Source organism: Cynocephalus volans, chromosome 11, assembly GCF_027409185.1.
Source record: "Cynocephalus volans isolate mCynVol1 chromosome 11, mCynVol1.pri, whole genome shotgun sequence".
NCBI lineage: Eukaryota > Metazoa > Chordata > Mammalia > Dermoptera > Cynocephalidae > Cynocephalus > Cynocephalus volans.
The window spans coordinates 11,092,175-11,118,933 of record NC_084470.1 but is presented as its reverse complement, the minus strand read 5'-3'; the positions used below and the strand labels follow the sequence as shown (position 1 = coordinate 11,118,933).

The following is a 26,759-nucleotide window of genomic DNA, read 5'->3' as shown; positions in this document are numbered from 1 at the left end:
TGTTTGACCTTAGAAAACTTGTTTAACCTTTCTACCTAGATTTCCCCATATGTAAAATGGAAACAATAATAGTACCTACCCTATATGTTTATCGTGAAAATTAAATGAAAGAATTATGGATAAAGCACTTTCCCCAGTGATTGACACAAAGAGAGAACTCAATAGATTTTAGCTAATGCTGTTCATGATTAGCCGATATTTTAAAAACTTTAGGAATAAAGTCAATAAATGTGCATTAAGTGGGTTGGGGAGACAAGGAGACACTCATCAGTGACATAAGAGAAATAATAGGGTCATCTAAGAGTCAAACTATAAATTCAGCACCTAGTGGGTTCCAGTAGAAATACAGTCAGGTTGAAGGAGGTCTTAGGGCAGAGAGCCCTACTGCAGTGTGATTGATGGAACTTGCACATTGGATGGATGAACATCACCCAGAAAGTCATGTCCTGCTGTTATCCTTAAAAAGAATATGGCCAGATTCTGAACTATGGTGACATCCCCAAGGCAATGCTACTGTACTGGTCAGAAGAGAATATACTCTGTGATAACAAACAAACATCTCAGTAGCTTATCAGAAAAAGCTTTCTTGAGTCCACCAAGTCTGATACAGATTAATAGTCCTTCTCGATCGTGTTTCTCTGCCATCTGGAGCATATGGCCTCCACAGGAGAATCAGAGAGACAAAAGAAATAGAATGTGTGTCATGTCCACTTACATTCCTATTTGCCAGAACTCAATCTCTTGGCCCGATCCTAACTATCAGGAGACTGGGAAATGTCATAACCTCTGTGGCCAGGAAGAGCAGACAGGTTGGTGAGTACAGAGCCCCTTGCTGGCAGCCCCTCTGTGGAAAGCCAGCTGCTTTTTTCTAGGTAACACCTTTCTGTCTCTTTATCGAGCACCCAAGGTTGTGCATGGTGGGCTCTGTTTGCTCAAGTCCTGTGGAACCTATAGGTGGCAAAGACTTGGAATCCGTGTGCTTAGCCATCCCAGGCTTCAAAGCAATGAGAATCTAGGCAGGCGATGTGTTGGGAGGTCCATCCCCAGTGGTGAGTGGGGCCTGGAATCTGATGAGGGAAATCTGGTCTTCACAGTGAGCCCCACTCAATCGTAACCTTTGCCTATCTTCCCCTCATGCTGCCATTGAAATCCCAGCATGCCTGTGTCTAAACGTGAAGATTCTAATTGGCCACAGTTTAGGGAATAGAAACTACTCTAAATTATTATATTTTTGTTATAATTACTTATCAGATCAGGCGTGATAATAGCAATGTTTTACATAATATAATTTACAAAGTACTTCTACTTATTTTTGCCTTATTTTATCATTGAAATAACCTGAGAAATAAGTAGCATAATTATCATAATTTCTCACATGAGAAAATCAAGCCTCAGAGAACTGGCAGAGGTCATCCTTTAGCCTATGTCTTTGAACTTGTGTCTCACTTTGACTTTTCCCTTGTGTGTCTTGGGTGAATGTTGGATACTCAGTACTGCTCAGTTCGATGTTGTGGATAGAGAAAAGGTCTTAGAAGTTATAATCTATTTGGATAAAGAGGTGTTTATATTTTATAAAGTAATATATAAAAGTTATGAAACAATAAATAATTAGGGACTAATTTAGCTCTTCTAGTCCAAAGGAACAATTTGGTGCAATGAAGACCTAAGTCTTTAAATGGTCTCAAAACTTCGTGTAGTGCCATGTCCCCACACCCCCACCTGGGCTGTTCCTTTTGTCCAGAAGGACTTTCTCTTAGTGCTCAGCCCAATAATCTCATCTTTCTAAACCTGGCTCAAATGCTGCCTCCTCTCCAAAGCCTTCTCCAACTCCCCAGGTAGTATCAGCCAGCCTGCCTTCTCTAAGGCATCCACATGTGACTCTCCTGCCCTGGAGCACAAATCATATATTAAGGATGCCGATTTTTGGTGGAGATGGGCAGGGTAAAGAGGATGCATGGAATCCCTTCTTTCTCCAGGCAGGAACTTCCTGAGGGTTATTGTGCTCTGCATCCCAAGGTCCAATGCAGTTTCCTATATGAGTTAAAGGTTCATGGAATGAAAAAATAAATGAATCATCTAGAATAGAGAACACAGCTTCCTCAGGGTGCCCAGTGTAGACCCATAGGTATCTTTTCCAAGCTTGAATCCTGGGGTTTTGGAGGCAGGAGGCCAGAGCTGAAGAAATTGGGTGGAAGGGAAGAAGCAAGGAGCTGCATCAGCAGACACTTAATTGTTGGGCTTCCTACTTCTGCCATTAGGACAGGAAGCCCTGACAACAGTGACCCCTCTGTCTTTCCATCCCCCTCCCTACCCCACTTGGCTTTATTTGCCATTTATGATTAGTGCTGTGATTTTCCTCCGTAGGGCTACCTCTGGCATCCCTAGAAATCAGCTTCTCTCTGTGCATACAGGCCAATGAGAGCACGGAAGAGCAGAAGGCACACTTGTTAGGAGTTGTTCTGGGTGCTTCTCTCCTCCTAGTCCTTGATCCTGGGGTGGGGAAGGAAAGACCCAAGTCTCTAATGTCTCCCAGCCATGGAGGTTTATTCTTTGCTTAGGTACTGGGTGAATCTGAATCTATGTTCACAAGCAGGACACATGAGGCAAAGATAAAATGTAAAACTCCCCAGTTTCTTTTCCCATGGTTTGACCTTAAAGAATTCAAGTAATCCAAAAGCATTTCAGTCTACTCCTCTATAAAATCAAACCTAATGATGCTTTGCCCAGCTCATGGAGGAGTGGCGAGGATTAATTAACCAATGCTAATTTCCCTCAGCACTTTGGATCTCCTCCATGGACGTAAAATTATGTTATTACTTGGAATAATAATAATAGTTTCCCCTGATAATTCTGTGTTATTATTGCATTTGAGGAACTGTATTAGAGGCCTTCTGGGACTAGTTTAATACCTATAAATGTCTCTACCTGTCAAAACAAGGGAATATAGCATAAACCTGTTATAAGATTTGTCTTACATTTCAAAACTGGTCCATTTAAACCCTCAGCAGAGTCCTTAAAACAGCGCCTGGCCGAGGGGGACCTCTTTTGATCTCAGTTTGCTGGACCACTGAAAGCACTTAACTTCAGCAAAGCGGCTTGTTTTCAAAGCTGAAGACTTGGCAACTCTAAGGGCCCAAGCTAGGAATGTGGAATGATAGGTGCACAGGAAAGATAAGCAGACCTAGCTCCCCCTGCGACCAGAGCGAGGTGCCCGTTTCACAGATCTGATCACTATTGCCCCCTTTTTACTTTCACCAGCTCCTCTGAGCTCCTCCCAAAGGCATGCAAAGCCCTCCAGCTCATCTTTAGACATTCTCTCCCTCACTCTCTGTTCCTCCATCCTGATTTTTTTTTTGTTTACATTTTATTTTTAATTGACAAGTGATAATTGTATAAATTTATGGGGCACAATGTAATGTTATATACATGCTCATGTGCATAGCAAAATGAACATATCTATCACCTTGCATATTTATCATTTCTTTGTGATGAGAACATTTAAAATCTAGTCTTTTAGCAATTTTGACACATACTATACATTATTATTAGCTGTCGTCACCATGCTGGGCGATAGATCTCTAGAACTTATTCCTCTTGTCTCCATCCTGACCTTTTATTTCTTCAAACACATCGGGTTCTCTCTCTCCTTGCTGCTTGGCAAACACTTTCTTCCTTGTCTTTACCTTTGGTTTTTGGGTAGATGTTACCTCCTTCCCACAGCTGGGTTGAGGCCCCTGTGAGGTGCACCCACGACACCCTGCATTTGTCTCCTATGCCAAAGCACTTGGCAGAGAGAATCGGACTTGCCTGTTCACTTCCAGGTTTGCCTGTGGACCTCTGCAGGGGCACGAAGTGTGCCAATCCTGTGCACCAGCTCAGCACACAGTAGGTGCTTAATCAGCATTTTTGGAAAAAAAAGAAAGAATACCTTTTTTCCCTCTTATATCCTCTTCTCTTATATTCTGTGCCCTGACCCTAATGCTAATCCTTCCTTCCCCCTCCCCTATGCCGATCACAAGTGAGTAAAGTGGATGAAGAAAGGAGAAAAGAAAAAAGGATTCCTGAGAGGACAGAAATACTGCAGATGAGAGGGATTGGGAACAAGGCAAAGTGAGAAAGAAGAAGAAATATTTGGCAGAGGAGGATCTGAAATGAAATCAGGGGAAAGGTACAAGGATTCTAATATTTTAAGATGCTGAAAATAAAATCTTTACATTTTCTTTTTCAGGAATTTTCCACATAAGAGAAATGGAAAGGGAAGGAGAGACACGTTAGCATTTTTTACATACATTATCTCTGTATTCCTCACACTCCCCCGTAAGACAGGAATGTGAGCCACGTTTAGCAGAGGCAGACACGGAAGCTCAGAGAGGCTGAGGTCCTTGCCTCAGATCACACAGCTAAGTGGCAAAGCCCCACACAGAACCTGAGTGTGTTTAAATCTCACTTTGCCCGTTTAGAAGCTAAGATGTCCTCTCCACTGAGGAAATGTCTGTCCTTTGGGACTCTGGGACCCTCCAAGCTCCCTTTTCTTTGCAATGCAGAAGAGAAAGGGGGTAACTGATAACAAGGAAGAAAAGGAGCTTCGCACCTAGTTAGGTGTTAAATGCTGCTCTTTGAAGACTGGCTTCAGGCTTTTGCATGAAAACAAAACAGCAAAAGAAGGATTTCTCCTTTCAGCAGAAGGAAAATGAATTGAACCGATTTTCCTTGGCTCTTGGTTTGTCTTTCCAAAGATTAGGCACGTGTCATACATGTCTCAGAGTCCTTCTGTGTACATACACCCAGCAAGAAAGTTGCTAACTCCTTGTCACAGCAATATTTTCCGCCACGGTTTGGGCCAGGCAGACAGAACTGCGCTTACAGACTTTTTGCAAAAAGAGCACAGGAAGGCAGACCAGCATGCTAAGAACAAATTCCATCCCACGGTTTGCCTTTCTCAAAGGCTTTGTGACACCAGTGAACAGATTCCAGCAGTCCAGACCATCACCGACATCTACATAACTTGCTCTCACTCTCTGGTTTTCTACATCTAAATTTTCCCTCCCTTTAGGGCATGAGATTAAAAACAAAAATCTTGAGCAGAGCAAGCAACAGTCTTGTCTTTGATTTATGCTATTACTGGAACGATAGTCCTTGAAAGAAATGCCATCACCACTATAATGAGAATGAAGACTGTTCAGGAGTGTGCTCGATGCTGTTGAACTTTTCATTAAACCATGATGTACAAGAAGGGAAGAACGATTTTAAAATAACAAGATACAGACATATATCCACTATGGAGTTAGTCGAGGCCTAGAAACATAATGTGTAAGAAAACCAAGCTGACCATCCATAGTAACACATTTCTTGATGTAATGCTAGGTAACAGCCTTGCTTCATTCCTGGGCCTGTCTTTGTAAAGGGAAAGGAGAGAACTGAAACCTGTGATTCAATCAGAAAATGCAAATGAGGTCAAGTTCCTTATAGGCTTGTGTGAGATTTCCCTAGAGAAACTTCCACAGCATCTCTTCGGCTGCCTGCCAGCGCCCTTCACCCTTTGGAGGCTGGGGCTTGTCTGTGGGGTGGAAGGAACAAGGTGCAGGCTCCCTCCTCTTCACCTCGGACCCCCAGCTGGATGGGCAGTTGAGTTCCAGTAAGGGGCTCACTACAGCTTTGGGAATACCATGATGGGACCGAAGTCAAACACAGACACATACAAAAAAGTGTCAGCTTTTCATGGGTGGAGCTCATGCCTACCCCTCTGCTGGTATCAGAGTGAGGGCCCTGCACCCACATCAGGCAGGAGGGAGGCTCTTTAGGTGAATTCCCACAGGGAGAAGGGATCCCAAGATACCCTGCCTGCTTCCCGGAGCAGCAGCTCCACTTCTGTGAATGTCCCAGAGCAACCTGGAAGGAAATCACTCGCACACAACCCCTCCTCTCCTTGACAGCCCACGCTACAGGGGTGTGCATGTGTTTCACACAGCCCAATTGGTCCTCCCCTGGGCCACAAAAGGTTGAAGGCTTCTCTGCTATCTTGTGATTGGGAAACTAGTCCCAGTTTGGGACAAGCTGACAAGTGATGCTGCAAGTCAGGACATTCCACTCCACCTCCCAGCAACCTGAGGGTGGTTCAGGGAGTTTAGAGGGTTTCTCTTTGCTCAGCACAGGTTCTAGCATGTATTTTGAAAGTTGCCTTTTAAAAAATCCAGTAATAGATTAACACTGCTGATCAAAGTTATATGCCAGTTTCCTTACGTTTTAAAAGACTGGATTATATCAGGAGTTGGCTTTCAAGAGGTTGAGAGACAGGAAAGACACAGAACTCTCATCTTCACCCCAGCTCTTGGTGTGCTGGAAGGTCTTAAGGAAAGCAGACAGATGCTTGATTAAACATTTCACACGTGGGAAGGATCGGTGAGAACAACGCCTGCATTGTGTGAAGGGGGGTTAAGATTTGAGGACAAAAATGTGCATTTCCTTTCCTGTAAAATTTTTAAAAAATTATTTTTCAGCTAAATGTTACCCTCTTGCCTGTAGCTTTCACACTGAGAACGAAGACAGAGGGAGGGGGTGGAGGTGGCAGGTGTATGAGTCTTACAGGGAACTTTGAGGAAAACAACACAAGTTTCCCCTAAACCATCAACACGACAGATCTGGAGGTCCCGACTTACTTATCCGTCAGCCTGGTCTCAGTTTTCCACTACTGCGCTTCCCCCTGTCACAGCGACTGTCAAAGTGCAGCCACAGACGACAGAAATTAGAACGAGGAAGCTTGTTACAATGCAGATTCCCAAGTGCCCCCCTGAAGGATTCTGAGTGTGGTCCAGGGATCTGTAAAGGAGGTGGCTTATCTCTAATCCCCTGCCCCATCCTACCCAATCCCAGCTCTGCTGTTCTATGATTCTAGATTCTGGAAATTATTGCCAGAGTACGCCTCACTTCTGCCAAGTGTCACCAATTGCCTAGTCCTGGCTGCAGGGCCTGGCACCTTGGCCAAGACTTGCTCCTCCCACCAGACAACAGGGCCAGCTGGCTGTGTAAGGGACCCATCCTCCCCCTTCAGTGCCTCCAGCCTCACTCACCATTGGCTGTGGTGTGAGCTCTACGTCCAGCCAACTCCCCCTTGACGGAGCCTCTTTCTGCCTCCCTGCTCCTGCACATCCTTTTCGGGGCTGACTTGGGCTTCCCTGGCTGTTTGTATGAGGGGCTCCTTGCCCCTGTATCCACACCAGGTCCCACTGCATGTGCTGCCCGTGTCCTGGTGCTTGTGATCCCCAAAGTCTTTGGCCCTCCAGAAGGTGGGGCACATGTTAACACAGCAGCCTTCAACTTCTCACCACCCAAAGTGGCCCAAAGGCTTCCATGTGACGGGTAGTTCACCACTTTTACCCCCGCCCCCGAAATAATCACTCCCTCCTCTGCATTCCCCAAAGGTTTGGAACACACTTCTATCGTTTCCCGTCATACTCTAATGATTTGTAGCCCTCTCTCCTCCCTGCCTAGGTGGTGAGCTCTGTGATGCCAAGAACCATGTCTGACTCATCTCTGCACCCCTAGCAATTAGTGTGGGCCAGGTGACACCGATACAAACACTTACCAAGTGCTTACTATTTGGCAGGCACCAGGCTAGGGAAAATGTGCCACTGTATGCAATATATGCTATGCCATTTTATCCTCATGACAACCCTACAAGATCCACATTTTTATCAATCCCATTTGAATAAATGAGGCCAGTGAAGCCAAAAAGTTTGGGGAACTTGACCAAAGTCACACAGCTGGCAAGTGGTCAGTTGAGTACTAGAATCCAGGCAGTCTGACTTCCGAGCCTCCTGCGAAGAGCTCAGTCAAGGTTTGCTGAATAAATAAAGGAAATAGGAACAAATGAACGAGTGGCAGTATCCACAGAAGCTCTGCACTTTAGAGCTAAAAGAAATCTCGACTCCATTTAGTCCAGACCCTGATTTTATTGCTGGAGAAACCAAGGGTCAGAGCAGCGAGACGAGGCATGACAGTGCATGAAGTGGTGGGCAGCAGCCCTGGCGGTGGAAGGGACGGCCCGGGTCAGAACACTGCTCTGTCACTACTCTCTGTGTGGCTCTGGGCAAGTCACTTAGCCTCTTTGTCCTTCAGTTTCTTCACCTGTAAAACAGGGATGATAATAGAATTTATCTCCTCATTGTATTGATAGGATTAAATGAGATACTGCAAACCTCTTAGAACAGTGTATAACAAATGCTCTTTAAATGTTAGTTATTATTAGAGACACTGGGACCACCATGTGAATAGGCAGCAAGAGGAGGGATGTCTGCAAGCCAAAGAGAGAGGCCTCAAAGGAAAACAGCCTTGCCAGCACCTTGTTCTTGGAATTTTAGCCTCTAGAACTGTGAGAAAGCAAATTTCTGTTGTTTAAGCCACCCAGTCTGTGGTAGCTTGTAGTGGCAGCCCTAGCAAACTAACACAGAGAGCAAAGGGGACTCAGAGCTTTTGTCCTTGGAATCGCAGACCCCTGCATTGCCGTAAAGCCATCACCAAAGAAGACCATCCCCAGATGTGCTCCCTGGACTTTGGACTTCCCAGCCTCTGAAACTAGCTATAAAGAACTGATGTGTAACAGGTTTCTTAAATTTTGTATATTCAATACTTTGGCTTTTCTTGAGAACATTACTTGGATTCAAGACTTTCTAAATGTTACTGGGTACAATACCTCTGCCTTGCTGTAAAGCCACCACCGAAGAGAACCCTCACCACTTGTGTTCCCTGGACTTTGGACTTCCGAGCTTCAAACTCTGATAGATGAGGGTTGCAGAAGACACGTCCCAGCCCAGCCCAGTGCGCACAGAGCGGGGAGACGTCCGGCTAGGGAGGTGGAGACTCGACAGAAACCACACACCCTGTGGGGTGACCACTGCACGATCTAACAGCCCGGGCCAGAGCACACGGAACAGGGAGAAGTCCTGCACGGGAAGTGAAAGCTCAGCAGAGACCACACACCCTGTGGTACCGCCCCGTGATCCAGCAGCCCACCAGAGTCCAAGCTGACCAGAGAAGTGGCTCCCCAGAGAGGCCCAAGACCCGAGGCAACCATATACCCAAGGCACTAGAGGCCAACTGAGCAGTCACGGAGGTAGCCATACCAAATTGGCAACCACAGCAACATCTTAGTTAGTCAATAGTCCCAAACCAGTGGACTATGAAACCCCCTGCCACAATGAATAAACATCAAAAAAAAGATACCAGAAATACAAAAAATCAAGAAAGTACACCACCAAAAGTTAATAAATCTCAAACTCTAGATCCTATAGAACAAGAAGCCCTTGAAATGACTGACAAGGAATTTCGAGTGATAATTCTAAGGAAACTGAAGGAGATACAAGAAAACTCAGCTAGACATCATGATGAAATGAGGAAAAGTATACAGGACCTGAAATAGGAAAGGTACAAGAAAATCGATGTCCTGAAAAAAAATGTAGCAGAACTTGCTGAACTGAAGAAGTTATTCAGCGAAATAAAAAACACAACGGAGAGTTTAACCAGCAGGCTTGTCGAAGTTGAAGAGAGAACCTCTGAACTTGAAGATGGGCTGTTTGAAATAACACAAGCAGACAAAAAGAAAGAAAAAAGAATCAAGGACATTGAAGAAAATCTGAGAGAGATATCAGACAACGTTAAGCGCTCAAATATCCAAGTCATGGGTATTCCAGAAGGGGAGGAAAACGGAGATTGCATTGAAAACATATTCAACAAAATAGTGACAGAAAACTTCCCAGGTATAGGAAAAATCACAGATCTTCAGATCCAGGAAGCTCAACAATCTCCAAACGTATTCAACCCAAAAAGGCCTTCTCCAAGACATGTTATAGTCAAATTGGCAAAACTCAGAGACAAAGAGAGAATCGTAAAAGCTGCAAGAGAGAAGCATCAAATCACCTATAAGGGAGCCCCAATCAGGCTAACATCAGACTTCTCATCACAAACCCTAAAAGCTGGAAAGGAATGGGATGATATTTTCAAAATACTAAAAGACAAAGATTGCCAGCCAAGAATACTCGACCCTGCAAGGCTATCCTTCCGAAATGAAGGGCAAATAGTATATTTCTCAGACAAACAAAAACTGCGGGAGTTCACTACCACACGACCACCCTTACAAGAAATCCTCAAGGGAGTACTGGGTTTGGTTCCTGAAAAATAACTACCACTGCCATAAAAACCCAAGAAAAATCAAAACCCGCTAGTATAATAAAAATGGCATTCATGAAGAGAAAACAAGCAAACAAAAATGCTATCTACAACCTAAGGAACTAACAAACACAGAAACCAAACAGTAAATCAGAAAGCAAGGAACAAAAGACACCTAAGACAACCAAACAACCAATAAAATGCTAGGAATAAATCAACACCTTTCAATAACAACTCTTAATGTAAAAGGCTTAAATTCCCCAATCAAAAGACACAGACTGGCTGACTGGATCAAAAAGGAGGACCCAACTATATGCTGCCTATAAGAGACCCACCTGACACATAAAGATTCACATAGACTAAGAGTGAAAGGATGGAAAAAGATTTACCATGCAAACAGAAAAGAAAAACGAGCTGGAGTAGCTATTCTTATATCTGACAAAATAAACTTTAAACTAAAAACCATAAAAAGAGACAATGAGGGACACTACTTAATGATAAAAGGACTGATCCATCAAGAAGACATAACAATCATAAATATGTATGCACCCATGTTGGAGCAGCCAGATTTATAAAACAAACTCTATTAGACCTAAAGAAGGAAATAGACACTAATACCATAATAGCAGGGGACCTGAACACCCCACTGTCAATATTAGACAGATCATCTAGGCAAAGAATCAGTAGAGAAACACAAGATCTAAACAAGACTCTAGACCAATTGGAATTGGCAGATATCTACAGAACATTCCATCCAACAACCTCAGAATATTCATTCTTCTCATCAGCACATGGATCGTTCTCCAGGATAGATCACATATTAGGTCACAAATCAAGTCTCAATAAATTCAAAAAATTGGAATTAGCCCATGTATTTTCTCAGACCACAATGGATTAAACCTAGAAATTAATAACAAACGAAACTCTGGAAACTATACAAACACATGGAAATTAAACAGCATTCTACTTAATGACATATGGGTCCAAGAAGAAATCAAGCAGGAAATCAAAAAATTTATTGAAACTAATGAAAACAATGATACATCATACCAAAAACTGTGGGATACTGCAAAAGCATTATTAAAAGGGGGAAATTTATTGCATTAAACGCTCACTTCAGAAGAATGGAAAGATGGCAAGTGAACAACCTAACACTTCACCTTAAAGAACTAGAAAAACAAGAACAATCCAAACCTAAAGTTAGCAGACGGAAAGAAATCATTAAGATCAGAGCAGAACTGAATGAAATTGAAACCAAAAAAACAATTCAAAAGATCAATGAATCAAAAAGTTGGTCTTTTGAAAAGATAAATAAAATTGACAAACCATTAGCATGGCTAACAAAAAAAAGAAGAGAGAAGACTCAAATAACAAAAATTAGAAATGAAAAAGGCGATATTACAACTGATTCATCTGAAATACAAGGAATCATTTGAGACTACTATAAACAACTATACGCCAACAAATTTGAAAATCTGGAGGAAATGGATAAATTTCTTGACACACACAAGCTCCCAAAACTGAACCATGAAGATGTAGAAAATTTGAACAGACCAATAACAATAAAGGAGATTGAAGCTATTATCAGAAGGCTCCCAACAAAGAAAAGCCCAGGACCAGATGAATTCACAGCAGAATTTTACCAAACATTCAAAGAGGAATTGACACTGATTCTTTACAAACTATTCCAAAAGATTGAAACGGACGCAAATCTCCCAAACTCATTCTATGAAGCAAACATCATCCTGATACCAAAACCAGGTAAAGATATAACCAAAAAAGAAAACTACAGGCCGATATCCTTGATGAATATAGATGCAAAAATCCTCACTAAAATACTAGCAAACAGAATACAGCAACACATACGTAAAATTATTCATCACGATCAAGTGGGATTCATCCCAGGGATGCAAGGTTGGTTCAACATATGCAAATCAATAAATGTGATACACCATATTAATAAACTCAAACACAAGGACCATATAATCATCTCTATAGATGCTGAAAAAGCATTTGATAAAGTTCAGCACTCATTCATGACAAAGACCCTCTATAAGATAGGTATAGAGGGAAAGTATCTCAACATAATGAAAGCCATATATGCCAAACCCACTGCCAATATCATCCTGAATGGGCAAAAGCTGAAAGCTTTTCCTTTAAGAACAGGAACTAGACAAGGATGCCCATTCTCACCACTCCTATTCAACCTAGTGTTGGAAGTACTAGCCAGAGCAATCAGAGAAGAGAAGGAAATAAAGGGCATCCAGATTGGAAAAGATGAAGTCAAACTGTCCCTGTTTGCAGATGACATGATCCTATATATCGAACAGCCTAAAACCTCAACAAAAAAACTGTTGGAACTGATAAATGATTTCAGCACAGTAGCAGGATACAAAATCAACACACAAAAATCAGTAGCATTTCTTTTCTCCAATAGTGAACATGCAGAACGAGAAATCAAGAAAGCCTGCCCATTTACAATAGCCACCAAAAAAATAAAATACTTAGGAATTGAGTTAACCAAGGAGCTGAAAAATCTCGATAATGAGAACTACAAACCACTGCTGAGAGAAATTAGAGAGGATCCAAGAAGATGGAAAGATATCCCATTCTCTTGGATTGGAAGAATCAACATAGTGAAAATGTCCATACTACCCAAAGTGATATACAAATTCAATGCAATCCCCATCAAAATTCCAAAGACATTTTTCTCAGAAATGGAAAGAACTATCCAGACATTTATATGGAATAACAAAAGACCACGCATAGCCAAAGCAACGCTGAGCAAAAAAAGTAAAGCTGGAGGCATAACACTACCTGACTTTAAACTATACTACAAAGCTATAATAACCAAAACAGTATGGTACTGGCATAAAAACAGACACACTGACCAATGGAATAGAATAGAGAATCCAGAAATCAACCCACACACTTACTGCCATCTGATCTTTGACAAAGGCACCAAGCCTATTCACTGGGGAAGGGACTGCCTCTTCAGCAAATGGTGCTGGGATAACTGGATATCCATATGCAGGAGAATGAAACTAGATCCATATCTCTCACCATATACTAAAATCAACTCAAAATGGATTAAGGATTTAAATATACACCCTGAAACAATAAAACTTCTTAAAGAAAACATAGGAGAGACACTTCAGGAAATAGGACTGGACACAGACTTCATGAATACGACCCCAAAAGCACGGGCAACCAAAGGAAAAATAAACAAATGGGATTATATCAAACTAAAAAGCTTCTGCACAGCAAAAGAAACAATTAAAAGAGTTAAAAGACAACCAACAGAGTGGGAGAAAATATTTGCAAAATATACATCTGACAAAGGATTAATATCCAGAATATATAAGGAACTCAAACAACTTTACAAGAAGAAAACAAGCAACCCAATTAAAAAATGGGCAAAAGAGCTAAGTAGGCATTTCTCTAAGGAAGATATACAAATGGCCAACAGACATATGAAAAAATGCTCAACATCACTCAGCATCCGGGAAATGCAAATCAAAACCACACTGAGATACCATCTAACCCCAGTTAGGATGGCTAAAATCCAAAAGACCCTGAACGATAAATGCTGGCGAGGTTGCGGAGAAAAAGGAACTCTCATTCATTGTTGGTGAGACTGCAAAATGGTGCAGCCTCTATGGAAAATGGTATGGAGGTTCCTCAAACAATTGCAGATAGATCTACCATAGGACCCAGCTATCCCACTGTTGGGAATATACCCAGAGGAATGGAAATCATCAAGTCGAAGGTACACCTGTTCCCCAATGTTCATCGCAGCACTCTTTACAATAGCCAAGAGTTGGAACCAACCCAAATGTCCATCATCAGAAGAGTGGATACGGAAAATGTGGTACATCTACACAATGGAATACTACTCAGCTATAAAAATGAATGAAATACTGCCATTTGTGACAACATGGATGGACCTTGAGAGAATTATATTAAGTGAAACAAGTCAGGCACAGAAAGAGAAATACCACATGTTCTCACTTATTGGTGGGAGCTAAAAATTAATATATAAATTCACACACACACACACACACACACACAAACGGGTGGGGGTGGGAGAAGATATAACAACCACAATTCCTTGAAGTTGATACGACAAGCAAACAGAAAGGACATTGTTGGGGGGGAGGGGGAAGGGAGAAGGGAGGGAGGTTTTGGTGATGGGGAGCAATAATCAGCCACAATGTATATCGACAAAATAAAATTTTTTAAAATAAATAAATAAATAAAAATAAAAAAATAAACTGATTTTCTTTACACACATTCCTTGTGTGTATTTGTGCGAGGGAACGTTTGAGTATGTACACCTGGTAGCTGACAGCTTGGGAAACGCCACTCCAGCTCTAAGGAGGACAACAGAATATCTCCCTGTCATTGAGCGCATCTGTGAGCCATCCCCCAACACTTCAGCTAAACCGCACAGGAGACTGGACTTTGGAGAAGTCCAGTGACCCACCACGTCCCACAGCTACCACCCAGGAAACCCCATCCTTTCCAGCCTCTCAGGGAACGGCATTCTGCAGGTGGAGGAGGCTGCACAGTTTCAACTGTAGGGCAGGGTCTGTGCACTGACGCCTCCTTCCTGGAGCTTTCAGAAGGTGGAAAGCTGCTGACTGCAGCTGGGCGTGTGGAGCAGGGACCATGCCTGGAGGAAGGGGCCCCACCAGCCCCACAGGCCCCACGGCCTTCAGAGGATGCAGAAGGATTAGAACGCTCATGATTGTGGTTAGCATCGTTATAGGCACTGATTTAAAAATATTTGGTGTGCTTCAGTTCCTGTAGTTATGACTCCTATTGATGCTAAATCGTCCTGTCTCAGGCCAGGGGGAGCCTCTCTGGCTAGGCTCTGCGCTCTTCAGCTGTGACCCCCACGGCCTTCTGTGGTGTCCCTGCTCTTGGGGAAGAGATGTTCCCGGCTCATCTTGGACATTTCCTGCCCTGGCCTGGAATCAGCATCTCTGAACAGCCTGGCTCCTTGGTGAGAAGCTGCACTTAGGGGTGCCTGCTGCCACCGGCTGGCCGTCTTTGGTGGCCGCTTCAGTGGCGACAGCTGCGAGCGTCCGTGCTGGGCTTTAGCAAGCGTGGCGCGGGCTCGCCCCTGCGCCGTCCCCTCCCCCGCGCAGGACCGTGACTTGCTTCTGACCATGAGAATGTGGCAAAGGTGACGGGAGGTAGGTATAACGTGACAGAAGGTCGCAGCCCATTTCCAGGACACTCCCCGTGGAGGCAGAAGCCCTTCGGCGTGACTCGCGGGAGCGGCGGGCTGCGCGTGAGCTCGGCTGCAGCTGCGGGACACACACAGACCCGTGCTGCTCGCAGCTGCTGGCCGTGGGGCCCTTCGCTCCGCAGCGGGGCACGCCTGGCGGGACTGCCCTGGCAGATCGCAGGAGCGCCGCGAAAGGACGCACAGAGGGGGACAGGGCCGCCCAAGCTGCAAGACGAGGCGGGCAAGAGCTCCCGGAGACCCACCCAGGGGGACAAAGGAAGCTCATCCAGATGCTTGGGGGCCTCAGCTGTCCTGGCCCCAGAGGGTCTGGCGAACCCAGATTCGGCAGCTTCACGACGAGCGAGGAAGGGATCCAGCGGCTGTGGCCACATGGTCACATCCAGTGGGGACAACAAGTGTGCGCAAGGCCTCCGCTGCACTAGGCCAGGCATTCCTGGCTCCCCCCCCCCCTCTAGTTCACACCCCTAGGGACCAGGTATCTGTGTCGGGGCCCTGCTTTATGACCAGGTAATGGGCAAAGCCTTGTCCTTGGCATGGCTGAACAACGACCAGCCAAGGTCAGCATAGGACACACGATGTAGGCCAGCAAGAAAATAGGACAGGATGAGACAAAATGGGTTAAATCAGTGCTTCTCAAGCTTTGGAGGCCAAAAAGTCTCCTGGAGAGTTAGTGAAAACAGATTCCTGGGCACCATCCACAGAGAGTCTGATTTGGCAGGTCTGGGTAGGGTCTGGCAATCTGCATTCCATCAAGTTCCCAGGGAACACTGACTCTGCTGGTCCAGAGACCCCACTTCAAGTAGCGAGGGTTAAAGGATGGGTGAGCGAATGGACGGAAAAATAAGTGAGAGTCCTTCACCCACAGCAGGTCAGGTGTGCCCTGGATGGAACAGAAATAATGCATGTGACACAGTCACACAAAGGCAAATAAGGAAATAGACACACACATGCTCACACACGCACAGAGACACACATACAAAGCCTTTCACCCAGACTTGCAAAACCACACAGACACATGTAAACATACACAGAGGCTCACAAACAATACACACTTGCACACGCACACACATATAGACACAGGTGCACATATGCATTAGTCAGGTTGCTCCAGAGAGTCGCCACTTCGCCAGGCTAACCTTGGTGAGCCCATGTTGCTGAGCCCATGCATGATCTCCAACCCTGCCCACACAGCCGCCTTGCTCATGGGCCCACTGGGTAATGACAGGGGTGGCTGGGGAAGGAGGCTGACTGGTATCCACAGAATGGGTCATCCCACACACTTGACTATTGCTGTCTTCCTCTGCTGAGGTCACCTTTTGGTAAGCATTCACATGGAACACAAGTATCTCATGCTTTCTGCCCTTTCAGAGAAGTCTATCTACATATCTCTTCTCCAGATTTCCTTGTCACCAATTTCCAATCATTTTCTTTCCAAGTCCCTGACCATCCAGCCAAACCATTGGCCACAGCCCATGAAATGGCATATAATAACGTCTGTCCAGTCTCCTTCTGAGTGAAGCGCACAGCCAAGTGCACGGCCCATGCTCTGCCCACTGGAGGACTTCCCTTTACGACTCCCCCAGAAAGGGGCTGCCCCAGAAAGGGGATTCCCAAAAAAGGGGTGTAGTGCCACAGCTGTCCACTTTTAATTGGTGCCTGCATATCAGGCAGAGCCATCTGTAAACCAGGACCAAGTCTTCTCTGTCACCTGATTGCAGGGAACTCCCCATGAGGCCACAGGTGCAGGCTGGGGGAGAGAAGGCAATATAGCAGGAGTGGGGACCATGGGAATTTGGGACACTTCTTCATGTAACTTGCTTGTGCCTTCAGGCCCTGCTCAGGCCCAATCACATATACACCACCTCCATTTGATGATGGAGTACTGCTTAGCATCCCCAACTTTATGGCTTAGTGGGTCAGATAACCTGCATCGTGTGCTACCTGGAGACCAACACTAACTTCCTAAGGTTTTGCCTTTGGAGAAAGGAATATTTTGACTCAGAAACCAATGAGCTGTAAATTTCATGCCTCCTGCTCACCACTATTTAAGGCCAGGAATACCCCAAGCCCTTTCTCTGCAGGGCAACTCAGGTTTGCTTTTTCATTCAGTTTATAATATTGTGCATTTTACAGTTCATGATGGGCAGCTCAAGTCTCAGGATAACTTGGTGGCCCATGGTTAAGTGTTCAGCCTCCATGAAGGCCCCTGTAATAGGCCAAGAACTGTTTCTGAAAGTAAGAGTAGTCATCTGAGGAAGACGGCAGGACTTTACTCCAAAATCCTAAGGGTCTGTACTGTGATTCATCTATAGGAGCCTGCCAAGGGCTCCAAACAGCATCTGTAGATGCCACTGACACCTCAAGCACCATTAGGTCTGCTGGATCACATGGCCAAAGAGGCACAGCAGCCTGCACCTGTTACAGAGCCTTCTCCTGTTCTGGGCCCCATGCAAAAGCAGCAGCTCCTCAGGTCATTCAGTAAATGAACTAGAGTAGAGTAACACACTCAAATAAGGAATATATTGCCTCCAAAATCCAAAGGGGTCCAGTAGGCATTGTGCCTCTTTTTTGGTTATAGGAGGAGCCAGATGCAACAATTTATCCTTCACCTTAGAAAACATGTGTCAACATGCCCCACACCACTGGACTCCTGAAATTTCACTGAAGTATCCCTGAGTTTTTGTTGGATTTATTTCCCACTCTGACATGCAAACATCTTGCCAGTAAGACTAAAGTAACTGCTACCTTTTGCTCACCATTTCCAATCAGCATAATTTCCTTAATGTAATGGACAAGTGTGATGTCTTGTAGAAGGGAAAGGCAATCAAGATCCCTGCAAACTAAATTGTGACATAGGACGGGAGAGTTGATATACCCCTGAGGTAGGACAGTGAAGGTGTATTGCTGGCCTTGCCAGCTGAAAGCAAACTGCTTCTGGTGGTCTTTACTAACAGATATCAAGAGAAAAGCATTTGCCAAATCACTAGCTGCATACCAGGTACCAGGGGATGTGTTAATTTGCTCAAGCAATGCAACCACATATGGTACAGCAGCTGCAATTGGTGTCACCACCTGGTTAACCTTACAATAATCCACTGTCATTCTCCAGGATCCATCTGTCTTCCACACATGCCAATAGGAGAGATGAATGGGGATGTGGTGGGAATTACCCACCCCCGCATCTCTTGTGTCCTTCGTGGTGGCTCTAATCTCTGCCATCCCTCCAGGAATGTGGTATTGCCTTGGGTTTATTATTTTTCTAGGTAGAGGCAGCTCTAGTAGCTTCCACTTGGCTTTTTCCACCATAACAGCCCTCACTCCACTAATCAGGGAACCCATGTGGGGATTCTACAAGGTGCTGAGCATGTCTATTCCAATTATGCATTCAAGAACTGGGGAAATACCCACAGAAGAGCTTGGGGTCCAATTGGGCCCACTGTGAGTCAGAACTGAGCTAAAACTCCACTGATCACCTGACCTCCATAAGAAGGTCCACAGTGGTGGGCCACAGTGATGTTTTGGATCTCCTAGAATTAGTGTCAGCTCAGAGCCAGTGTCCAGTGGTCCCTGGAAGGTCTGATTATTTCCTTTCCCCCCAGTGCACAGTTGCTCTGGTAAAAGACTGTAGGTCCTGTTGGGGCAGGCTGGGAGAAAGATCAACAGTGTACCTTTTTGGCAGTGAATCTGGTCCTTCCTTGTAAAGGATATTGATTAAAAAGGTATTAATGAGATAGAAATAAAACACATGTATTTTACAGTACCAAAGTCCTTAGTGTAGAAGGCCAAAGCCTATAGTTTAGGAGGCCAAAGCCCAAGTCTCTATGAAAACATGTATGAATGTTAAGATTGAGAAAGACCAGAAAACTTTCACAGGACTAAATCCTTTGATGTAGATAAGAGAATTGAAGCACAGTGAAAAGTGATTGCTCTGGGGACAGTTGCCCTCAGTTCAGCTAAACTTAAATGTTGGCAAATTATGTAAGCTAAAGTCTTCAAGGATATTCTGCTAGATTAGTTAGCACCTGGGGAGGTTCCACGTCTTGCCCTAAGCTGTCTCTTTGAGTTTCTTGGGGAGTTAGGTGCTTCAGTGATTATCGCATTGTTTCTCTTTGTACATCACACAGCTTAGTTTTATGACTTCTTTTGATGGTAAATTGCTTGAACTATTTTAAGTTACCCATGCTTTAATGAAGACTGTCACATAGCCAGTTTGTTTACATTTTCACTATGGCTGATTAACCACCTGTTTTTCTTCTGTAACTTTCTTGTCTTTACAATAAAAACTGAAGCAAAAACTGACTCAGGGCTGTGCCTGGGCTCTCCTCTCTTGAAGTTTTCCCTGGTGCAGTCCCTTCGGGCTTCTCACTACTCTGAATACATGGGCTCTGAGTCATCTTTTGCATCTCTGTCACTCTGTGAGAGGTGACACTTCTTCACAGGAACCTGGCTTCCCCTTCATTCAAGGGGTTCTAGGTCTGTAAACTGGCTAATGTCTGGAAACTTAGGAAACATTGTTTTTTTATGATTCATGACATTGTTTTTATGATTCAGCTGTGAATTTTGCTCACTTGACCTAGAACTTTTCTGCTCAACAGATCAAGTAAGAATTTAGTAGGCTTCCTATCTATTTTTACTTCTAGGAACATCTTGATCAATTAGCTGATGCATTGGTCTGCAAGAGTCAGAACACAGGCACACCTTGTAGATATTACAGAAATGGTTCCAGACCACTGCAATAGAGCGAATATCACAATAAAACAAGTCACACACATTTTTTGGTTTCCTGGTGCATATAAAAGCTGTGCTTGCTCTATACTGCAGTCTACTAGGTGTGCAATAGCATTATGTCTTTTAAAAAACGTACATACCTTAATTTAAAAATACTTTATTGCTGAAAAATGCTAGCAATCATCTGAGACCTCAGCAAGTCATAATCTTTTTGCTGGTGGAGGGTCTTGCCTCGATGTTGGTGGCTACTGACTGATCAGGGTGGTGGGTGCTGAACATTAGGGAGGCTGCAGCAGTTTCCCAGAATAAGATAACAGTGAAGTTTACTGCATCAATTACTTCTCCCTGTCATGAAAGATTTCTCTGTAGCATGTGATGCTGCTGATAGCATTTTACCCACAGTAGAACTTCTTTCAAAATTGGAGTCACTCCTCTCAACCCCTGCCACTGCTTTATCAGCTAAGTTTATGTAATATTCTAAGTCCTTTGTTATCATTTCAACAGTATCAACAGCATCCTCACCAGGAGTAGATTCCATCTCAAGAAACCACTTGCTTTGCTCGTCCTTAAAAAAGTAACTCATCATCCATTCAAGTTTTATCATAAGATTGCAGCAACTCAATCCCATCTTCTGGCTCCACTTCTAATTCTAGTTCTCTTGCTGTTTCCACCACATCTGCAGTTACTTCCTCCACTGAAGTCTTCAACCCCTCAAACTCATCCATGAAGGTTGAAATCAATTTCTTCCAAACCTCTGTTAATGTTGATATTTTGACCTCCTCTGTATTAGTCCATTTTTATGTTGCTGTAACAGAATAACTGAGACTGGGTAATTTATAAAGATAAAAAGGTTTATCTGGCTCACTATTCTGAAGAGCTGCATCCAGCAGTGGCCTCAGGCTGCTTCCACTCATGGTGGAAGGTGGCATGGCAGCCAGCAGGTGCAAGATCACATGGTGAGAGGAAGCAAGAGAGAGAGGGAGAGGAAGTACCAGGCTGTGTTTAACAACCAGCTCTCGCAGGAACTAGTAAAGTAAGAACTCAGTCATACCCCCACCACCACCACCAAGGAGGTCACTGATCTATTCATCAGAGATCCACCCCCAAGACCCAAACACCTCCCAACACTGCCAAATTGGGGATCAGATTTCAACATGAGCTTTGGAGGGACAAACATATCCAAACTGCATTATCTTCCCATGAATCATGAATGTTCTTAATGGCATCTAGAATGGTGAGTCCTTTCCAGAAGGTTTTCAATTAACTTTGCCCAGATCCATCAGAGGAATCACAATCTATGGCAGCTGTAGCCTTATGAAATGTATTTCTTAAGTAATAAGACTTGAAAGTTGAAATTACTCCTTGACCCAAGGGCTGCAGCATGGATGTCATGTTAGCAGGCACAAAAACATTAATCCTGTACATTTTTATCAGAGCTCTTGGGTGATGAGGTGCATTGTCAATGAGCAGTAATATTTTGAAGGGAATCCTTTTTTCTGAGCAGTAGTTCTTAACAGTGGGTCAAAATATTCAGTAAACCATGCTGTAAACAGATGTGCAATCATTCAGGCTTTGTTGTTCCCTTTACAGAGCACAGGCAGAGTAGATTAAGCATAATTCTTAAGGACCCACCCTAGGCTTTTCAGAATGGCAAGTGAGCACTGGCTTCAACTTAAAGCCCCCAGCTGCTTTAACCCTAACAAGAGTCAGCCTGTTCTTTGAAGCTTTAAAGCCAGGCACTGACTCCTCCTCTCTAGCTAGGAAAGCCCTACATGGCATCTTCTTCCAATAGAAGGCTGTTCTGTCTACACTGAGGATCTGTTGTTTAGTGTGGCCACCTTCGTCCATGATCTTAGCCACATCTTCTGGATCACTTGCTGCAGCTTTTACGTCAGCACCTGCTGCTTCGCCTTGCACTCTCGTGCTATCAGACGGCTTCTGTCCTTAAACCTCATGAACCAACCTCTACTGGCTTCCAGTTTTTCTTCTGAAGCTTCCTCACCTCTCTCGGGCTTCATAGAATTGTGGAGAGTTAGGGCTTTGCTCTGGATCAGGCTTTGGCGTAAGGGAATGCTGTGGCCGGTTTGATCTTCTCTCCAGACCACTAACACTTTCTCCATATCTGCAGTAAGCCTCTTACTGTGGAGGGCTTTGCTCTCTTATCATTCGTGTGTTCACTGGAGCAGCACTTTTAATTTTCTTCCAGAACGTTTCCTTTGCAGTCACAACTTGGCTAACAGTTTGGCACAAGATGCCTAGCTTTCTCAGCTTTTGACATGTCTTCCTCACTAAGTTTAATCATTTCTAGCTTTCAATTTAGAGTGAGAGTCATGCACTCTTCCTTTCTTTTGAACATTTAGAGGGTTATCAATCAACCTAATTTCAATATTGTTGTGTCTCAGGGAATAGGAAGGCCCAAGGAGAGGGAGAGAGATGGAGTGACAGCCAAATGGTGGAGCAGTCCAAAAGCACATTTATCAATTAAGTTTGTTGTCTCATTTGGGCACAGTTCACAGCCAAAACAATTACAATAATAACATCACAGATCATTGATCACAAGTCACCACAACAGACATAATAACAATGAGAAACGTTTAGAATATTTGCAGAATTATCAAAATGTGACAGAGAGACATGCAGTGAGCACGTGCTGTTGGAAAAATGGTGCAGACAGACTCACTAGATGCAGGGCTGCCACAAGCATTCGACTTGTAGAAAATGCAGTAGGCGTGAGCACAATAAAGCACAGAAGAAGGTGTGCCTATGCTGATTGTGTGTGGCTCTGCTGTCTGTTACAGTAGCCATGCCCACCTTTCCTTTGGTGCCTAAGTACCCCGATTTGTCCCTGCTGCCCAGGATCCAATTATTTCTGTTGCATTTACGTTTCCAAGTCGAGTGGCTGCAGGTCCCACTGTAAGGTGTGGCCCTTGAGAGAAGAGTGGTCACAGAGCTCTTCAAGATGCTGGGGCTCCCCTCAGACACTTATCTCTCACAATTGTGGTGAAAGGTGTATCTTCTGGACCCTCCCAGTGTGGGCGAGTCGATCCTAAATGACAGGCGCACTCTAACATTCCAATCGCTCTACGCCTTGGACTCTCTTCCTCTACATTAAACCAAGGCAGGTCCAGCATTTCCAGCTCACTTCCTGTGAGCCACCTTTTGGTCCGTGCTTCAGCCAACCAACAAAGCACTGTTAGAGTCCTTTCTAACCTCTGATCTGTAACATTACATGCAGAATCTCTGCTTAGTGAGCTCATGCCAATAAATTCAACCGATCCAACTTTGTTTCCTCCACCATTACCCAAACCCTTAAGATCTACCCACACATGTCCTCTAGATTTCCATTTGTATAAAATAGAAAACTCAAATAGCTCTTTTGGAGTTTGGTGCACCTCATCACAGGTCATACTTTGTACCTCACCTTTGGGCACCTGCTGGGACTTGAGTCTGGTTATAGGCCTAGAAGCAAAGGGGCTGGTGCAGTGGGTCCTGAGGAGAAGCAGCGTTGTCTCACATGGCAACTGCCCCAGGGGAGGCCATCACAGTTTCTTCAGATAATGCAGGGTCAGTCCCCTCAGACAGGGAATTGGGAGGCCTTGTCCACTGGTAAAGAAGATGCAGAATCGTGAGGCTACCAGCATGCAATACCAGCCTGCAAGAACTGAAGCATCACCTGAGACCAGGAAAGCCATAAAAGTGGAGCTTCTGTGTCAAGCCTGAGGACTTGGGGACCCATCCCCACACCAGCATGCAGAGGACATCAAACATGGAGTCAAACTACATGATTCACCAGCTTTGAGATTTAACGTCTGCCCTGCTGTGTTTCGGACTTGTTTGGGATGTGTTACCTCTTTCTTTTGGCCTATCTCTCTCTCTCTCTTTGAATGGGACTATGTACCCTACGCTTGTCGCACCATTGTATCTTGGAAGTAGATAACTTGTTTTAAGTTCACAGATGAGACTTTGAACTTTGGACTTTAGAGTTGAAACAAGTTAAGACTTTGGGGAATAAATTAATGTATTTGTATGTGAAAAGGAACTGAGCTTTGGGGAGTCCGGGCAGAATGCTGTAGATTGCATCCCCCACCGACCCTCACCATTGAAGCTTAAATCCCCACTGTAACTGTTGAGAGTGGGAAATCCTATTATAGTAATTCAAAGGTGGGCCCTTGAAGAGGTGATTAGATTGTAGGACCATGCCAGAGTGAATGGATTAATAACGGTGGTCAGGTGTGTGGTTCTGAGGACTTCAAAAAGAGAGTGCATAAGGAACTCTCTCCCTCTGCTCCACCATTTTCTGCCATGTGAGACCCCTGCATTGCTGTAAAGCCACCACTAAAGAAGACCCTCACCAGATGTGCTCCCTGGACTTTGGACTTTTCAGCCTCTGATCTATAAGCAATAAATTTCGTTTTCTTTATAAACCACCCAGTTTCAGGTATTTATAAGCAACAAAAACAGAATAATACATCCCCATTCCGACCTATAGGATCCCACTCTTTGTTAATCAATGCCCTCATTTTAACAGCAGACTCCTCCAAGGCTCAGAGTTCAACTTACATTCATTCAATGGAAGTATGAGATTCTTCATTTGATTTTCAGCAATCTCAGTCTGTGGCTGCAGGAGATAAATGTCTCCTTCAGGGCATACATAGAAGCTTTCAGGTCATTTATGCAGCAGTTGAGCTGAGAATTCATATTCTTGAGTTCATCCTTTTCTTTCACCATTTTTTCCAATGATGTTAGGAGCAACCAGCCAACCTTATTGTATTTGTTAGCTGTACAAAAGTGACAGTCACTCAGCAACTTCTTTCTTACAAGTGGTTAATTAGGAGTATCCAATGAATATATTTTGCATATCTGTATCGTGAGATCATGGCATGGACTATCAGTGCTCTCTTTATTACTGGAAATAGAGTCATTAGAAGTCTTTAAATCTAATTAGATTAGAGAGCCAATTCCATACATCCCAGAATCAATTCAGAAAATTTATTCTTAAAATTCTGTTCCTTTAGAACCCCACTCCTGGTACCAAAATCTGTATTAGTCACAGTTATCCATAAAAACAAAACCAATAGGAAATATAGATAAACAGATATAGAGATGGAGATGGATATATTTTAAATACACATAATTTATTCTAAGAAATTGGTTCACACAGTTATGGAGGCTCAGAAGTCCAGACCAAGGACAGCTTATAGTGTAATTTCCAGGTCAAGTCTGAAGGCCTGAGAACCAGGAGGTCCAAGATGTAAGTTGCAGTACAAGTTCAAAGGCAAGAGAAGACTGACGTTGCAGCTCAAAGACAGTGAGGCAGAGAGAGAGAATTCTTTCTTACTCAGCCTCTTATTCTATTCTGGCCTTCGATGAATTGGATGAGGCCCATGCAACTGGGGAGGGCAATCTGCTTCACTCAATCTACAAATTCAAATATTAATCTCACCCAGAAACACCCTCACAGACACACCCAGAATAATATAATGTTTAACCAAAAATGTGGGCACCCTATGGCCCAGCCATGTTGACACATAAAATTAACCATCACAACGTACATAAATAAACACATGCTCACACGGACTTACACACATATACATGTTTCTTACACACTCAGAAAACATACTGATACACATTTGCACTCAGATGGACTCCTGAACACACATGCATACACACACAGATACAGTTAAACACAGTTACACACATATATACCCATAACAGCATGTACACGCACACACACACACTTCTCCCCCCCCAGGAACCTGTCACAATGTTGTTGTAACAGCAGACCCTTCCTGCTGTGGCACTTTGACTTAGCAAGAGCCTCCCTGTGCTTTTGCTCACCCAGCAGGCCTGGGGCTGGCGAAGCAGGAGAACAGCAGTGAGCAACACCCACATTCACAGCTGAAGGGGGCCGAGGCCCAGAGAAGATGCGGTGATAGGGGCAAGTCCCATAACTGCTCTGAGCTCCATCCAGTGTTTTTAAAGTGAGGGTCACACACAATACTAATGACAATGAGCAGTAATAACAGCTGATGCACCTGACTTACTGGAGGGCTGAGCCCCCACCTCCTGGCCTCGTGCTTGGTTGAGGACAAAGACACCAATGTGGCACCCCACTTCTCCTGCTGCTGGGTGAATCCCAGACATAACACATGCCATCAGGGCACGGAGCCTGTCAGATGGAACACTGGCCTGGAGCATCATGTCACAGCTGCTAAGAGCCAGAGGATGAGGGTCCCAGGACCGGGCAGAGCAGGGCAAGTAGTCACAGCAGCCACCATTTATTGAGCACTACCATCTACCATGCCCTGTGATGAATGCATTTTCCTGACAACAGCCCTCACAACAAGTCTGTGAATGGCCAGGAAACAGAGAGGCTCTGAGAGATTATGTGGCTTGTGCAGGTCCCACGAACCCAGATCTCCCTGCCTGAAATATGGTATGACCAGCAGGAACTACCTGGGGCACAGCTTCCCCTGGGATGAAATGAAGGCTCTGATTCAGAGTCTGCATGTCCAAGAACCTGGGTGGTGAGGGTGCACATTCATGCACGCATCTGTACACACACAGTGCATACTCATGCACGCATGTGAACACACACAGTGCCTACTCTTGC

General features: G+C 44.3%; 1 protein-coding gene across 1 annotated transcript in view; it reads right to left on the bottom strand.

Moving 5' to 3' along the window:
- Positions 1-7,951: 7,951 nt before the first annotated feature.
- The window catches only part of APMAP (adipocyte plasma membrane associated protein), a 72,799-nt gene continuing 53,991 nt past the window's right edge, over positions 7,952-26,759 (bottom strand). The window contains exon 9 of the mRNA XM_063114305.1: positions 7,952-8,124. Within this exon, the coding sequence (XP_062970375.1) occupies positions 8,092-8,124 (33 nt within the window). The 3' untranslated portion in view covers positions 7,952-8,091. The remainder of the gene's footprint in view (positions 8,125-26,759) is intronic.